We start from the raw sequence: 18,768 nt of genomic DNA, 5'->3' as shown, positions 1-18,768 counted from the left end.
GCTTACATGGAGCCAGACTTCAAAGTTAGCAGTTAACATCTCTGACCCAAAGTGTCATGGCCAAAAGAGTCGTGTCCGTTGGTGGAGTTGTTTACTCTCCTAACAGCTTAGAGGGTAATGTTATTGAACCACATAACAGATGGGGGCCTTCGTTCTGGGCAACAGCAAAGCAGGGACAACACTACTTTTAAGTGGGCTATGCTTTCAACATTACCTTACATGTAAGGATGAAGTATGAGATGGGCAAACAAGAAATAGCATTTGTACATGTTCCTTTTCTCCCACCCAGCAATACCGTTTTGGTCATTTCAATCTTCTCTTTGACTTTTCCTTCTCTTCTTCCTCCTCCCTCCTCTCTCTCTCTCTTCCCCCTGCCCCCCCCCCCCCCCGCTTCCTCACACACGCACACACACACACACACACACACACACACACAACACACCTTTGCTTTGGATTTGAAAGGGACTGGGTGGAGAAGGAGGAGAGAAAATGAAGGAGCAAAAAAGTATAGAAGAAGATAGGATTCGTGAAATACAATGTAAATTACTTAAAATGTAGAAGGAAAAGGAACTTGTGAGTTAAAAAATTAACATTGAAGTCAAATTATTTTTTTGGCTTCATGAGAGACAATACAGTGAAGGGTTGAGTCAGATATACCCCTAAGGGTATGTAGATTCCCGGGCAAACATGTTTTGTGGGGTGCCTATCTATAAAAGCAATTGTATTAAAAGATGCATTTTAGAACTTCAGGGGCCCAAGTAAGATACGGTGGATTACTGATAAAGATTAATAGAGGCACTTCATGCATTTGTTTATTGTTTAATCAGTGAGCATGAAGATTCTCTGCAGTGTCCATGCACAGTCTCTTCGTGTTCTTTATCATCAAATGTATTATTCCTAACTTCCTGTTTCCCACCATGAAAAACAAAGTGGCAGTGCTGTTACTACTCAATGCCATGACTCTTTGTAACTTCTACCGGAACAATATAGTTCTCCTTGCCTCTACAGTATCCTAATACAATCCTTAATTGCTCATTAAGTTCCATCACCCATCGTGTTGCTTCTCAATGCTGGCTTTCAGTGATTTTCTCAAAGAATGTACTCTCTTCATGATGTCGGCAAGTCAAGTCTTACCCAGAGTATGCAGGAAAATGAATGATCGTTTGCTTTCTAGTCACGCTACACTCACTACACAACTTCCAACTATGTCTTTTCCTGATTTCTTTAGGTCCTGATCACTGCATTCCTAGAATGCGATCTCTGTCAGTGTCAGCTGCACCCTACCTTCCAGACAGGCGGATCCAGTCCAGTGGTCGCATTCCTGCGTTGAGGATGTGCTCCACTAGGGTGGGAGAGCCCAAAGTCGCCACGTGATCAGGGGCCAGGAAGGAAAGCGGTGTGAGGGGACGGTCATAAGCCTCGGAGGACTTGACGCGCCACTCCAGTGGACTGCCTGATCCGAGACACGCAGCGTGGGTGCCCACGCTAGGTGCTGGCGATGTGGCACACTGAGCAAAGGACCTGCCACCGCCCCACCCTTTGGGCGCCCTAGACGTGGGTGGAAATACCCCGGGCTCACCACGCTCGGGGAAGGCAAGATGGGGGTCCACGTGATAAGGTTCGTGTCTGCGCCCCACGCGAGTAGGTCCCAGAAAATTTCCGAGAAGGAGCTCAAAGCCCCTGATGCCCTGATGGCAAGTAGCACTGAATTGCATACTGAATTTTAGTATATTCTAGCTCTGACACTTGGATGGTTTTGCCTTTGGCTTTCTCTTCCCCACAAGTTACAGACCTTTCTCTGGTCTGATAGGACCTCATAGGATCTATAAAATCATTATTGGGGTAAAGATTTATATTAGGCAGCTGTCTCAAATTCAAGCTATTTCAAAGTGAAAGAATGGCAAGCATAAACTAGAGAATACTTGATTTGTAAAATTTATATAATCGAAAAACACCACATAGATCCAGATTAGTTTTTCTTTCCTTTGGCATTTTTTCCCTCATATTTCAGATGCTGGAATATGTCCATGTTATGAAAGAGTTTACAGTATATAGTTCTGTTGATGTCACTAACGGGCAACTAGAGAAGAAAAATAGATTTAAATGTTTTTTATTTGTAGGCTAAAACGTCTATCAATACATATAAAAGGTGTATTCAGCTGTTCTTTCTGCACATTAGAGCAGTTTCAAGTATAAGAACACATTGTATTACACATATTTATAAAATATCACATTATAGATATATTTATTCTCCAGGAGCAAGTTTTGGCTTGCTAGGGCAGAGCTTCAATGCATGTAGGATCACAGGGTGCTTGTGCTAGCAATTACCTTGAAGAGGCCCTGATCCAAGACCTGTCACTCATGACCAGCTGTGTGGGCTCATAAATCCTGAGATGTGTCTGCCCCTGAAACAAATTACCACCAACTTTGGGACTTTACTCAGTGCATATTTATTATAGTTCTGTTAACTATAAAAAGTGTATATAACTCTGTTCTGACACACGTTAGACACAGGTCTCAGTGGGTTAACGTCAAGGTGTTATCAGGGCTCTTTTCCTTCTGGAGGCTCTAGGGGGAAAATCCATTTACTTGCCTTTTGCAGCTTCTAGAGGCTGTCTGCATTCCTTGGCTCATGATCCCTTCCATCTTCAAAGCCAGCAATGACTGATTTCTCAGGCGTCACTCTGATACTCCTTGACACTCCTTTGGGGTTGCCACTTTGCCTTCTTTCTGACTCTGATTCCTCCTGTGCCCCTCTTACAAGGAACCTTGTGATTGCATGGGGCCCACCCGGATAATCCTGGTTAATATCCCCGTTTCAAAATCTTTACCTTGATCACACCTGCAATGTCTCTTTTGTCATATAAAGTATAAAGGAACATTCACAAATTCCAGGGATTATAACGTGAACATCTTTGGGGAGGCCATTATTTAGTCTGCCACAGTATGTAAACTCTGAGGTATGTGAGTACGCACAGTTTTCCTGGCTATTTCTTCAAAACAGCTTTCCTTTCCCCAAAAATGTCACTTCAAAGAGCTCTGTGACTTAAAATACTTTAATCACTCCCATAATTTTATCACCTCCCCTATCTCATGTAAGGGAACATTAAAGTTCCAGAGAGATTGACTTATACAAAAACCCTATGATGATGAGAGATGTTTCCCTGACCCCTGTTTTTGACCGACTTTTTTATAACTATGGGCTGCTGAAAACAAATCGGCAAATTATAGTGGCTTCCTGCCCATTCTTTGCATACATTGAATACCTGAACCTCTGGGGTAAACTGGCAGGTGGTCTGTGGCTACAGATTCTGTGCCACTGGCTGTTGAGTACCTCAGATCCAAAGTTATGCCCCAGCGAGAGTCCACAAATCAGTTTGTTAAGAAGCACAGTGCCTTGGGGCACCTGGGCTCAGCTGAGCATCTGACTGTTTCTACTCAGGTCATGATCTCACTGTTCATGAGTTCAGGCCCCAGGTCGGGCTCTGCACTGGCAGTGCAGAATCTGCTCGGGATTCTTTCTCTCTCTCCCTCTCTCTGCCCCTCCCATGCTCGCTCGCTCTCTTTCTCTCCCTCAAAATAGTAAAAATAAACTAAAAAAAAAAAAAAAAAAAAAAAGAAGGCATGATGCCTTGAAGCTGAGCCCTTATACATGCCGGGAGAGTGGAAGTGGAAAGAGAGGGACTCAGATGTGATATAGCACCCTACTTTTGGAGCTCAGGGTGTTTTCATTATTCATCGTCAGATGTAGGAGGAGAATCCTCCTGACACCTACAAGGCCTTGGCAGGTTGGTGAGCTGCTTCGCATTGCTGTATTCCAGCACAGTGCTATGAAGTGTAGTATCAGAAGTGAAACCACCAGGGCTGGATTCTGGCTCTATCACTGTAAGTATGGGTCCTTTGGCAAGTTGCTTGACTTCTCTTTACCTCAGTTACCTCACCAGTAAAATGGGGGAACTTATTGTATGGGAGTAATATAGGCTTGGGTTCCCGTTACGACCCATGGTTCCCCAGTTATCTCATAAAATATCAGTGAGAAAGCATTTCATCTGTGTAGAACTTTACACAAAGTTTCTTCACATTCTCTGGGTTGCTTAACTCCATGTCAGCAAGTCCTATCAGAATATGTGATTCTGTTTCCCAGTTTGTTGCAAGGAGAACTTGGAATAATTCGTTTGAAGTAGCTGGCATACACGAAGCACTACATTTTGTTGTTACCACTACTATCACCACTACAGATGGGTGCAGATACTTGTCTGGCCGCTGGGGAGCAGCAGAGTAAACAACAATCGAAATCCATTTCTTTGTAAGGTTCTGATGTACTGAGATTAGAGAAGTTTAATCATACTTAGTGGTTAGCACAGAAAAAATAATTCCATTTCAGGAATGATGTAATTTACCTCTCCGGAAACACCATTCATTGCTCTTTGGTCCACAGGTCACATTTAGAGATGTGTGCCCCCCAACCCAAAGAGCTAGTTGTGTAGCTGTGTAGCCTGCCAATATCTGTTCTTTAGTGACTGGGGCTAAATTTGGATAGATTTACGTAGAAGCCAACATTGTGTCTCCACACCATATATTTTGAGGTAGCAAATAACTACTTAGTCTTGCATTTGGAAGGCCTTTGGTTGGCTGTGATCTTTCAAAGTTTTAAGGTTAATGTGATTTTCCTTGGTGCTAAGCAAAATGCAGAAAAGTAGTTTGGAAATTCACATTGTTGCTTCTTATTACAGTCTTGCATTTGAATTTTTTTTTTTAAGGGAGAGAGCATGTGAGGGGGACAGAAGGAGAGAGAGAATCTTAAGTAGGCTCCACGGTCAGTCAGCATGGAGCCTGATGCAGAGCTCAATCCCATGACCCTGGGATCATGATCTGGGTCCAAACCAAGAGCTGGACACTCAACTGACTGAGGCACCCAGGTGCCCCTGCATTTGACTTTTTTTTTTCTTAAATGTTTATTTATTTTTGAGACAGAGAGAGACAGAGCATGAATGGGGGAGGGTCAGAGAAACACACACAGAATCTGAAACAGGCTCCAGGCTCTGAGCTGTCAGCTCAGAGCCCAATGTGGGGCTCGAACTCACGGACCACGAGATCATGACTTGAGCCGAAGTCAGATGCTTAACCGACTGAGCCACCCAGGTGCCCCTGCATTTGACTGTTAAAGTTGAAGATTGAGAACAGAGAAGGGAGACAAAGAAGATGAATAGAAATATGATTCCACAATTCGGCTTTGGAAAACATAAAGTTGAGTAAAACACATCTAAGCTTGTCTCCTAGAAAGGAGGCAGCTTAGATTGTGGTGGGGGAATGGGAGAGCTGGCAGAGTTGAAGTTAAGAAATGAGCAAGTCTGTATATATGCCACAGCATTTGATGTAGTAGCCAAAAGCATTTGGTAACAAAATATAAGGTGGTATTAGCACATAATTAACTTTAATTATATGTCTTAAAACTACATAAATCCATTAGGCATAAAGAGGAGGAAGTACAATGTTCCTGATGGAAAAGTCTTGTTTCACTTACTGTGGAACAAAAGAATATTCCAGACAAACATACGCACGTGCACGCACACACACCGAGAAATGGGAATTTGATTTATTTAATTGGAAGTGGATAGTATACAATGAAATGCCACAGATGTGTACTAACCTTCAAATGTTCACAGATGCCATAAAGCCCTTTGAAGCCATGTGGAGGAGCCAAAGAATATTTAAAATCCTTTGCTAGAAAGCTATGGTGGAAGATCATAATTACATGATTTAGAATATTAACTGTGCATGTCATACAGAAGTTTGATGTAGAAAGCGCTTCCAGGGTCTAGTGAAAAGAAAGTTTCCTGGTGTTTAATGTGTATAAACAACTATTATCTTCTTTCTTTTCTTTTTTTAAATTTTTTTTTTTAACATTTATTCATTCTTGAGGGACAGAGAGAGCATGAATGGGGGAGGCGTAGAGAGAGAGGGAAACACCGAATCCGAAGCAGGCTCCAAGCTCTGAGCTGTCAGCACAGAGCCCGACGCGGGGCTCGAACCACAAACTGTGAGATCATGACCTGAGCCGGAGTCGGACGCTTAACCAACTGAGCCACCCCAGGCGCTCCTATTATCTTCTTTCTGATGATGTAATACTTTAACTTTATATACTCTTTGATTTTTCTGTTAACTGAAAACTTATTAAAGAGTATTTACTGTGGAATATTCCCCCAAACACTAGTAAAACAATTCTGAGCATGGTGTAAAGTGTTGATTTAACTATTATGTTCCAAATGGAGGAATTTCAAAAATTCCCAGATAGAGGGATAGAATTTTAGTGCTGGAGGAGACAAAGTGGACATGATCTTCCATATTTACACAGCTCATTTATATCAGAGCCAAAGGAGGACTCTAGTTACCTTCCACAACTTCTTTTTTGTTAACGATCCCTCTCATGATTTCATGTCAGTTTTGTATATGGATTTAGGTGACAAAGTGGAATGGCTTCCCTTGGCCATTTGAAAAATATCAGTACATTAACACTCTTTTGAAAGTGGAATGCCAGCAAATGTCTTTAGAGGAAGAATTGAACTCAGTAATACTTTCCTTGTAATGGAGACAATCTGGGCCTACTACTATTCCAGAAGATTGTATACATCTGGACCTGTATACGTATGAGCATAAACACAAAAATCTTATCAGGTTTAAACAGAATCTCAAGAATACATTTCCTTCAGTTCCTTTGCCCTACAACAGGTAAGGTATCATCTATGTTTTATAGATGAAAACAGTTGAGTCCCAGAGACACTAACTGACTTGCCCAGTAAGTAATGATGAGGGAGGGACAGGTCTCCTGTCTTAGCAAAGTGCATCACTTCTAGATTTTTTAAAAAATGGTCTTTGGGGTGCTTGGGTGGCTCAGTTGGTTAAGTGTCCGACTTCAGCTCAGGTATGATCTTGCAGTTCATGAGTTCGAGCCCTGTGTCGGGCTCTGTGCTGGGCTCTGTGCTGACAGCTCAGAGCCTGGAGCGTGCTTCGGATTCTGTGTCCTCCTCTCTTCCTCTCCCCCACTCATATTCTGTCTCTCAAAAATGAATAAATGTTAAAAAAAATGTAATGGTCTCCTTAAAATTCTTTTTCTATTTCTTTCCGTTAAGTGTGTGGAACCCATAATTGCATACAGAATAGACTCTTTCTTCCATGATTGTGTAACAGAATAGTAAATATTTGATTGCATTTTAGGTACTCAAGTAACTGGTTTCCTTGAAAGTGAATCTTGAGGGGCGCCTGGGTGGCTCAGTCGGTTAAGCGTCCGACTTCAGCTCAGGTCACGATCTTGCGGTCCGTGAGTTCGAGCCCCGCGTCGGGCCCTGGGCTGATGGCTCAGAGCCTGGAGCCTGCTTCCGATTCTGTGTCTCCCTCTCTCTCTGCCCCTCCCCCGTTCATGCTCTGTCTCTCTCTGTCTCAAAAATAAATAAAACGTTTAAAAAAAAATTAAAAAAAAAAAAAAGAAAGTGAATCTTGAAAGTTAGCTTGACTATTGGGAGTTGGTCCATTATTACCCAGTAAGCAGCCATTGTTTTGGCTTAAAAAATACACAAACGCCTTCATTTTGCTTATTTTGGCCAAGGAACCAGTTGCTTAGGTGAATGTGACAAACATGAGGCATAAGACACTATATATATCAGAAATAACCAGGATCAATTACAAAACTGTCAAATTTTAGAGGTGTAAAGTCATAGAGAAGAGTCAGGCAGGTCTCCGCTTTTGGAGTTGTAGATAGTGGATACATAAATACATATAGCAGTCGTACTTCCCCAAATGGATTTTGAACAAGGGCACAAAGTGATAATGAAAAGGCACACATGGCATCTCTGCAGTGGAGCACAGAAGGAGCACATAAACTTGATATGTTGTGACTATAAAAATGCTCCTAGTATGGAGGTGCTACAAAAGAACATTTGTATGCTACAAAAGAACATATGATACTAATGATGATAGAATAATGCATCATCTTCCCCTGGTTATGGCAGAATGACTCAAGACCTTTCTGCATGAGCTTCTCTCTTACATGTTACCAGTTTAGAAAGGGCATTTTGTCCTGGCTCCCAAAGATCAGATATTTAAGATCAAAGGAAGGGGTAGAAGCAAGTGAAAAGTTCCTAGATATTACATAGGGGTAGAAATAAAACCAGAAATTAGAGTCAGGGAAATAGTGATAAAAGACATGGGATGCAAGGAGAAAGGGGGAAAGGAACATTTATTGGCACTTATTTTAGGAAAGGCACTGTGCTTATGTTATCACATTTAATCCTCACCACGGCTCTGCGAAGTAGCCACTATGTGCAGGTAACAAAATGGGGCTCAGAAATATTAGTTTCTACAGAGATACTGAGTCATAGAATCAACATTCTAATTTTGATATGACTTCAAATTCCATATTGTTTTACTTACACCAATAGAGGCATCACCAGACCTATATTATACCACTTCCACCAAGGAAATCCCAAAAAGAAAGATTGGCACAATGATCAGATAAAGTGACTTTGGAACTAGCATCTTGAATGGGCTTATTTAAACAAATACCAAAAGACACAGAAAAAGTTAAAGAGATGACACTGAAACTCCATCAAAGTATCTGTTAAGCAACCTGACCTGTGAGAGGTGCTATAATCAAGGTCGTAATTCGATGCCTTCAGATTTGCTTTCCTCACTCTCCTCATCCAGCCTGTCTCTAAGGAAGCTGTAGTGACCTTGCAAATCGTCCCCCATGCAGAGAAGACTGGGTGCTGAAATCTCTTTCCAGTCCTGACACGAAGGAATGCGGATGCGTTTGACGTCTTCCTTTCCAGGAATGAAGCCAAAGAGTTTCTGTATGCGCTTCGTGATGAGGAGCCTCGAATGCTGTTCTGCAGCTTGTTCAAAGAGCTCCCTCTCGTTGCGGAGGTGGTTGGTCCAGTACCAGTGCTGCCGAGAGGGGAGGGGGGAGCAGCACGTCGCCAAGCAGCGGGACACTAGGATAGCGACGGTTGCCAAGGTGATCAAAATCCAGCCCAGCATCTTCACATAATCGTTTAAAAGAAAAACAGCATCAATATAGGTAATATTCGAGGGACAATCATAGCAATGGGGATTTCTACAAAACTGGGGGTAAGAAGTAAACTGTGGGTAAGAAGCTTGTTTTCCTAGTCTTTGAAATATGAACAAGGTGCTGATCACTTGGTATGGATACAGGTGCGATGGAGAGAGTAAGCCCAACCATTTCAATTTGGTTTTTGGATCACAAAGGATATTGACCAGTTAGCTTGGAATGGATTATAACTACTGTTCTTAAAGTGACACCTGCTATAACCCACCAATTACTCTTGTGGAAGTTACCTAAACTACATCTTTTAGCTTTAGCTGAACTTTTCCCCCCCAACCATTAGGAACAGGCTCGACATCTTTGGGTGCTTAATAACTATTTGATAATGATGGTGATGAAAATGATGATATGATAGATAATAATAGTAGCTTCCTACGTGCCTTCGTAATAACGTGCTAACATGTATTCATTGACATTTTTTCCTGAGTTGCTCTTTTCTTTTATTTTTTGTGACCAAGGAAGACTCATGTCCCTAAATGTAAAGCATCTTATTATTTTCCTTTTCATTTTCCTCCTCCTTTAAGTAGTTATTTGCTGACCAGTTTTATGATTCATTTTTGAAATATACTTTGAAAGGAAAATTAACTATATTTCATCTGCAATTATTTAGTTTCCTCTTTTAATGACTGACATAAATGGCTGTTTTCTAGTCTTATTTTTTTTAATTTTCTTTTTTTTTTTTTAATGTTTATTTCTGAGACAGAGAGACAGAGCATGAGTGGGGGAGGGACAGAGAGAGAGAGGGAGACACAGAATCTGAAACAGGCTCCAGGCTCTGAGCTGTCAGCACAGAGCCCGATGTGGGGCTCGAACTCACGGACCGCGAGATCATGACCTGAGCCGAAGTCCAACATCATGACCTGAGCCAAAGTCGGATGCTCAACCGACTGAGCCACCCAGGCGCCCCTGTTTTCTAGTCTTAGAACCCTGTTTTTTTTTAAGTATTCTTTTTTCAATAGTTAGTGATTATTATATAAAGTGAGAGAGACAAGTTCCATACGTGTAGGGAAGCCAGCAGTAGGCAGCTTCCCAGCCACAGTCTCGGAGGTGAAGTTCTCTCCCACAGCTTGTGATTCACCGGTAGTCCTGGAATTACCAGTGTGAGCACAGCGGGATAGCTGCGCTCGTGGAGGCTAAAACCTACAAAGTGACACTTAGGGCAATTTGATTTAATAGAGGCCAGCATGGGGGAGGAAAGGGCATCTGAGATGCCCATTAATTCATTAGCTATCATTTATTGAGTCCCAGGTTGACCTCACACCATGTTCTCTATACATGGTGCTTGGTTATAGGGACTCAGATGTGAATAATTTAAGTTACGTTCATCCTTTCCACAGTCTTTAAGTCTAAAGAGGGAGACAAAATAGCAAGCCAAGAAATATGGTAAAATGTGATCATTTTTGATATCAGTAAGCATGATGGGACAGAAGTGAATTCACTTAAGGAAGAGGAGTACCAGGGAATACTTCCCAGAGGAGATGATGCTCAGACTTAAACATTAAAGAGGAGTTCACCAGATGCAAGAAGTTAAGGAGAGCTCTAAGAAGAGAGGAAGAAAAGTAAGAGCATGAAGAGTTGGGAGAACCTCAGGAAGTTTGTCCTCACGGGGTCATAGGAGTCATGTGGAAAAGTGGTCAGGAGCCAGACGTTGAAGGACCTTGTATTCATGACAAGAATTTGGATTTGTGATTGGGCTTGTAGAAAATCATTGAAGAATTTTATATGGCAGAAGGGGTGGGGCTCATCATTCAGTCTGCATTTAGAAAGATAATTTTGACATGGTTGTAGAAGATCACCTGAAATTCGGTAAAACTGTCAGGAAGCTATTCTAGAATAAAGTATGGGCAGAGAAGGGGTTTGAAGTTAATATGATCTTGTTGGTCATCTCAGAATAATGAAACTTATAGTGTATATTCCTCAAATGAGACTGAAGTTCAAGGTAGTTGTGAAAGGCAACCTGGTGAAATGGAAACGGTATGACCTTTGAATATCTCTATCAGTCATTTATTAGCTCTGTGAACTTATAAAAGTTACATGAACTCTTTGAGCGTTGGTTTCCTCGTCTGTAAAATGGGGTTGATTAAACCTTTCTCTTAAGATTATGAGGGTTATAATTAAATAGGGAATATTTATACAGTATATGAGAAGCGCCTCAGTAAATATTAGTTTTGTTGCTGCTGGTCCAAGAAATCCACTGGCCGATGGCACTCAGAACTATACAACTGTGTCTTATCACAGAAGTCCTTGCATGCATTAAATAAGATATTGTCACTTTAAGAAGATCTTACCAGTGTATATTACATCTTAGTTTTTCTTGAGCGAGAACATTTTTTAAAGTTAGAATTCCCCCATTGATTATTTGACCTCTCACCTGCCTTCACACAGTTCCTCTGGCTGACCTTTAGGGCTAGCATAAAAGGTTGAGACAGAGATACCTTAATGGGATATCTAACTTTGCTTAAATCAGGACATAGGCAACACTTGAGTATTCTGTGTGTCGATAGTAATTTTTTTTCAACAAAATAGTGTTATCACTTCCTAAATTTCAATAACTAAAAAGTGATGGGTCAAAAAATGTGTATGCCTTTGCAATAAGTAGTTTAAAAATAATTTATTTCCATTTTATTTCAGTGGTTTGAAAATGTGTTTTTCCCCCCAAATCCCTAGCAGAGAGTAATGTATGCCAATTACTCTTTCTGTACGGACAGAATGCACTCTTACACTTCTTAAATTTAAGCTGTAAGTGCCGTGGATTTAGGCCTTTTCCCTACCTCACTCCACCCCCTCGCATAAATTTGTCTAAGGACATTACATTTGGAACTATCACTGGAACTTATTTTCGTCATAATTAAGCTTCCTATAGTTTTAGGCAAACTGTTAATATGTAGAATGAATATTTAAGAACGTGTATATGCAGAAAGAATTAAATAATATACTATGTAGTAATAATAATTTTAATAACAATGTCTAAAATGTATTATATTTAATATCGACTCTGGACACCATACTGAGCGCTTTACATGTATGCACTCATTTATTACTCAATCCAACTTTATGTGGTAGATCCTACCAGTATCCCCGTTTTACAGCTGAGAAAAGTGAGGCATGGGTAAGTTAGATAACTTGCTTAAGGTTCTGCAGGTTGATAAATGGCAAAGCAAGACTCAAAAACAGATCTGCTGACTCCAAAGCCCAACATCCTAACTATATCAAATAGCCACTCAGTAGAAATCACTTCGATGAATAGCATCTAGTTTGCATTTTATATTCAGACAATATCAGAAGCGGTAGGAATGTGAAGTGTGTCCAGTGACTAGTTAAGATGGCATAGCATAGCATCAGGAACTTACTTGTGACTGGTATCTGTGCAGAAGAGCTACTTCATCTCTCACTTGGATCATGTCAGATGGAGTTGATTTGCAACATGGAAACCCAGCTAGGATCTGTTCCCGTCTGCTGGCACTGACATTGTCAAATACTGCGTAATGGTCCACAGATGCGAATTCACTTGCCGCACATTCATAGTAGGTGCCTGTCAGCAGGGTTGCCGCCAGCCATGTTAACGGAGCAACAAGTGCCCTCCCAGTGATGCTGAAGAACCTAAGGCAAGCCAGCTTGCGCTCCAAGAGGCTGATTCTCCGGCGTGGAGGAGCACAGCTGCAGCAGTATTCACGGCTCATTGTCCACATCTGGCTTCTCAGGGCATAGCCAGCAACCAGAAGGAGCAAGGCTGGAATGAGTAGAAAAGCAGAACCATAGTAGAAATTTTTCCCAACCTGGCAAGGACATTTGAATGTGAAAGAAGAGAACAGCTGTTGCCCACCAATAGTCGAAGCAGCAATTAAAGCATTGATAAATGTTCCACTTCTCTGCAGGGAAGACACAATATTGTTGAGAGTCGGGCTCATCGTCGGGAAGCTCTTACACGAATCAGCTTCCGGCCCTTTCTGATCGTTAGACTCCACCAGCTATAACCATTTTATGGGACCTTACTGGTTTAACTGGCTGTGTCAAGCAACCCAATATCCTCAAACATGTTTAAAGGATTCAGGCATCTTTCCTTATGTACTTTGTGAATCCTGAGCTAATAAATGTACTTCAGATTACAGCCGGAAGAAACTAGAGAGATTCATCTGGTACGAGTGACAGGGAAAACTACTTCAGTGTATCTTCCCACTAAAAAGAGAATGGCCTGCTTGCACAGCAACTGCTGCCATCTTTCCATGTGCTGCCTTGATCAGCACCGGCAAATAGGACATTGGCAGCAAAAGGGAGAACATTCTTACCCTGTACTAGACCAGGAGTTAGTTACCATAAAATTATGACAAAAGGCATAACAGAACTTACCAAATAATAGAGACACACAAAATTTAGGGCTGTCTGGAACATCCATAACCTATGAGCTCTTCCAGAACATCCCAAAAGCTTTTCCCAAAAGAAGAACAAGTCTTGGGTACCCTTAAAGTCAAATTGCAACAAAACTAACTTTCTAACTTTGCATAAAAAATGTGTTTGCATGCACAGAATCTAATATAATAATGTGTTGCTTTATAAGCTAAGTTGCAAATTTGTTTATAAGGTATCTTTTTGTTACATGAAAATGTGATAGGTAGTAATAAAATTATATACCTATAAAAAGAAATTAAATGATCAAATACGTAAGGTGTTTTCTATATTTATTTCATCAGCAAATATTTATTGTATAACTTCTATGTAAAAGGCATTGGACTAGGCTTGGTTGGGCTAGTAAAAAATGAGTAAGAAATAAATTTCTTTTTTCAAACTCTCAACTGGATATGGTTAATTACATAATTAGTGAATTGGAACATAATGCTGAGGAATTCACCCAAAGTAGAATATTAAAAGATAAAGAAATAAAATAATATATTTTAAAATCCAATTCAAAGGACAGATTAAGCAACTCCATAATAGGAGTTCCAGCAGGGAAAAATGAGGGGCAGAGAAATACTATTTGAAGAGAAGTGACTGAGAATTTTGTAAAATCAAAGGAAGTTCCCACATCAGAAGAGTGTTAGATGTTCTGAGCAGTGTAAATAAAGACAAATCCACATATAAATACATCATAGTAAAACTTCAGCCTGTGAAAAATGAAGAGATATTATTAAAAGCTACCAGAAAGAAGAGGTACGTAAGCCACAAAAGAATGACAGTAGACGGACAATAGATTTCCCACTGACAACAGTAGAGAGCAGAAGGCAGTTATCCTCAGGCTGTATGGTTTTGTTTTTGTGTGTTTTTTTTTTTAATTTTCATTTTATTTCTTTTGAGAGAGAGAGAGAGGAAAAAAAAAAACGAGTGGGGAGGGGCAGAGAGAGAAGGAGAAAGAGAGGATCCCAAGCAGGCTCTGCACTGTTAGCACAGAGCCCTACACGGAGCTTGATCCCACCAACTGTGAGATCATGACCTGAGCTGAAATCGATTAGTTGGATGCTTTACCGACTGAGCCACCCAGGCGCCCCTCACACACAAAAAAATTTTAAAGAGCTAACAATTACTGTGTGCTTGCTACATGCCAGTCACTGTTTTAAGAACTATGATGAGGTGCTAATATTAGCCTCAACTTGTTTACAGATGAGATAACTGAGGTGTTATGAGATTAAGGAAATTGCGCAGGGTCACACAGAGATGACAGAAGAACCAGGAGTAGGTCCCCGGTGGTCTGGCATGCTCCTAACAACCACACCGAAGCTGGAGCAAACTCACCTCCAGACTGATTAAAAAATAGAGTCACACTGCTTGCAAGTGACACCTAAAACTTGACTGCACACAAAGCTTGAAAACTAGAGGTATTGAAATATATATAACTGGGAATCATAATATAAGGCAAAACTGTGTCAGAAGAGCTAATTTTGAATACCCCATCATAATAAAAGGAACAATCCATTATGAAGATATAACAATTGCCAATTTGTAGGTCTGTGACTGCGTAACTTTGAAATACATAAAGCAAAAACTGATCGAGTTATAAGGAGAATTCTTTTTGACATTTTAAACATAGTTTTATAAGAAATGATTAAACATTAGGATATAAAAGATGTGAAGAACAAGTCAGCTTTACCTAAGATATATGTAGTATTCCACTACAGTATTTTCATTCTATTTCATTATTAATGTCTAATAACAAAGAAACAGATTAATAAGCCACAGAAATAGAATGCTCTAGACTAGGGGTTGATCATGTATGGCTCAGAGACTAAAGTGGCCCACTGCCTGTTTTCTATGGTTTGCGAGCTAAGAATGGTTTCCACATCTTTAACTTGGTTGGGGAAAAAAAAAGTTTAGTACTTTGTGACCTGTGAAATTCAAGAAATTCAAATTTCTGTATTTAAAAATAAAGTTTTATTTGCAAAAGGGCACACCTATTCCTGAATTGTCTGTGGCTGCTTTCTCACCACAATAGCAGAGTTGAGTGGTTGTGACAGAGTCCATATGTCTGTAAAACTTAAAATATCCTCTCCCTGGTCCTTTACAGAAGTTTGCTGACCTCAGCTATAAGAACCTGGGAAAATAAATTCACTAGAGTGGCAGCTATGGACCTGGATAAATCCTAAGGAGTAACTGGAAGGGAAAATGCAAGCTATAGAGTATGTGCAGTATAAGACATTTTGTAAAGTTTTAAAACAAAATGATTCCACATAGTCTTTGTGGTTACTAACATATGTAGAATTTAAAAACATGTATAGGAATGACAAATATCAAGTTCTTCATAGCAGAATTGAGAAGGACAGAATAGAATTAAGGAGGGTACTGGATATTTCAACTGTATCAGTATTGCTTTATTGCTGAAAATAAAGCCTAAAGTATAAATAGCAACTTGTTTGGTAGAGCTCGGTAGTACGAACCGCGTCTTCCTTATGTTTATAATTTCATATTTTAAAAGTCCATTTAATAGAGCATGTGGGAAGTGAGGAAGTAGAAAAGGAAATTGTAGACCACTCTTTCAGGCAACATTGTAAGAAAGGATGAATGAAGCATGGATTGTTAAGAAGTCACTATCGAGGTATCAAAGTCTTGCTGTAAAGGAGTTTGTTGATGACAAACTCTTAAGCCTTATTGTTTACAGTTGAAAGAACTAATGACTTCATCAACAGTATCTGTGTGTAACTTGTCAATGATTGTGAATGATTACATCCGCGAGTAATCATTTTTCTTCTGGGCTTTCTAACCAAATGGTCTTTTTTTTTCTTTTTTTTTTTTCTTTTTTTTTCAACGTTTATTTATTTTTGGGACAGAGAGAGACAGAGCATGAACGGGGGAGGGGCAGAGAGAGGGAGACACAGAATCAGAAACAGGCTCCAAGCTCTGAGCCATCAGCCCAGAGCCTGACACGGGGCTCGAACTCACGGACTGTGAGATCGTGACCTGGCTGAAGTCGGACGCTTAACCGACTGCGCCACCCAGGCGCCCCATCTTTTTAAGATAGCTTGCCGTCACCTGTCTATCCAACATATAAAATGTCTACTCCTTGGGGCACCTGGGTGGCTCAGTCAGTTAAATGTCCAACTTTAGCTCCGCCCACATCGGGCTCTGTGCTGACAGCTCAGAGCCTGGAGCCTGCTTCGGATTCTGTGTCTCCCTCTCCCCCACTCTCTCCCTCTCTCTCTTTCAAAAACAAATTAAAGCATAAATTTTTTTTTTTTAAAAGAAATATAACCTCTACACTTTCTTCTATTTAAGTGAAGACTGACAGAAAGAAGGAGCCTGTGGCACATCAAGCTTCCTTGGATCATAAGAGCCGCTGAAGGCTAGTGGGTTCCACAGTCTGAAAACCAGCAAACTGGTGTCCCAGCACCACAGGCTGCAGCTGTATTTGTGCAGATTGTGCTCTCATACGGGAACCCCAGGCAGGGACTGCTTCCTTAAGCCCTATGGTCCTGACCTAAGACGCAGGAGGGAGGGGAAGGTCAATCAGTCTGGAGGAAGAGCTGGCTTTTCCTAATGCACCCATCATGTCCTGAATTATCGTGGTGGCCCTGATGTCACCATACCACAGCCATTAGAGTTTAGTGAAATTGATTCCAGGACCACTACTCCCCACCTACCAAATACACAGGGCTTTTCTCAGTTTTTCTCGGAACCCAGAACTACCCCCACAGTAGGCTCAGCAACATTCTCTCATCACACCTTAGTAGCTTTTGTGAGTCTGCCTCTAAAACCTTTGCTCTAATATAATGGGAGTGTGTGCAATAGAAAAAATTTTTGATTTGGAGTCAGCAAATTTAGCCCAAATCCCTCTTTGTTGCCTACCACCCAGCCAACTTTGAACAAATTTCTCAACATGACTTTTAGATTCTTATCCTATAAAATGGTAATGATTACAGTACTGACTACTTCACAGATGGTAATTGAGTCAAAATGAGATAAAATGAAAACCATGTTATAAATCGTAAACTTTATATAAATATAAGGTGTCATGAATCTGCCACTGAAAACCGCCCTCCCACACACACACCACCACCCAGCAAAACTGACTTTTCCTGAGAATGGAGTCATGAAACATAGGCAGTAATGGAAATACCTTAAATATTGGAGAATTCCATTCAAAATGCTCACTTACAAGAAAAATCTATAGTAATTAGTGTTTATATGGTGCATTATAATGTGTTTTATAGCACACATTATCTCTTTGATTCTCCGATTGTTCTGTGAGATGGGCATTATTATTGCCATTTTGCAAATGTGGAAACTGAGCCACAGAGCAATAAAATGGCTTGTCCAAGGTCGCACAGCCAGTAAATGGTAAAACCGCAGCTTAGTCTGAGCCTTCCAAAGTCTCCTAGCTCTTTCAACTACACCACACTCTTTCAAAGTATTGAGTAGTCTGTCACGGCATAGCAAGAATTTTCTAGAACATATAGGGCCAATTAACTCAGATGGTAAAGATGGGAGAAGTAGGAAACTACTTTCTTAAACTGAGTTTTATGCTTCTATTTCTGGAACAGTTCTGATCCTCCACACCCTGCAGTTGTCAAGATGAGGGAGTTTCTTGTTTTAACTTTGAAGGTCTATACTCCTGCATAAATAAAGAGAGCCTTCAATAGCTAACATCTCAGGGACTATCAAAAGAAAGCTAAGGGCTTGCTTTCTCTGTCAGAAATATTATACATTATTAAACTGTAGAACACTCATTATGAGCAACAGTTTTATGAAAAAATACCAATACCCCAAATCTATCATTCTTGAAAACTGCTGCTTATGAAAACAAAAATACCAGATACATTTGAATTTTGAATCACACAAGATGGGGTCTGTGATACTCATTAGAGTCATTGATTATTACATTTGAACCCAAGACATAGTAGGTACAGATTGCTGATCCTGTCTCGAATTCACACAACAATCAATACAAAGACTGAATAATGCTAACATTTAGATTTATCTTGGATTGGGAAGGTTTCTGTTTGTGATTTTAGAACAATGTGTTGGCATGAGAGCAAAACACCACTCTTATATTCCCTTGGGCTAAAGAATTTTCAGTAGCTGGTGTTTCTGTTCTGACTTCCCACTATCAGCTTTTATGTCTCTAGATTACAATTTGTCCTCACAAGTGAAGCAGTATTTGATCGGTGGCAAGGGACGTGCCTACAAGACAGTTCTGCTTGTGATTGTTTTCCTCTTCAGTTCAGCAA

The 18,768-nt window shown here is 40.5% G+C and overlaps 1 protein-coding gene across 1 annotated transcript; it reads right to left on the bottom strand.

Moving 5' to 3' along the window:
- Positions 1-8,350: 8,350 nt before the first annotated feature.
- On the bottom strand, positions 8,351-13,132 carry CALHM4 (calcium homeostasis modulator family member 4). The gene is made up of 2 exons (XM_047860757.1): positions 12,469-13,132; positions 8,351-9,033 (listed from the first exon to the last, which is right to left on the bottom strand). Exons 1-2 carry the CDS (start codon positions 13,024-13,026, stop codon positions 8,647-8,649), a joined length of 945 nt encoding a protein of 314 aa, XP_047716713.1. The 5' UTR covers positions 13,027-13,132; the 3' UTR covers positions 8,351-8,646.
- Positions 13,133-18,768: the final 5,636 nt, after the last annotated feature.

Source organism: Prionailurus viverrinus, chromosome B2 (assembly GCF_022837055.1).
Source record: "Prionailurus viverrinus isolate Anna chromosome B2, UM_Priviv_1.0, whole genome shotgun sequence".
NCBI classification, from domain to species: domain Eukaryota; kingdom Metazoa; phylum Chordata; class Mammalia; order Carnivora; family Felidae; genus Prionailurus; species Prionailurus viverrinus.
This window is presented reverse-complemented; position numbering and strand designations above follow the sequence as displayed.

Bases quoted from the DNA above. Each gene is read 5' to 3' on its own strand.
- CALHM4 (XM_047860757.1), bottom strand. From the start codon at position 13,026: ATGAGCCCGACTCTCAACAATATTGTGTCTTCCCTGCAGAGAAGTGGA. The intron at 9,034-12,468 runs GTAAGTTCCTGA...GATTATGTGAAG, and splicing joins TGCACAGATACCAGTCACAA to ATGCTGGGCTGGATTTTGAT.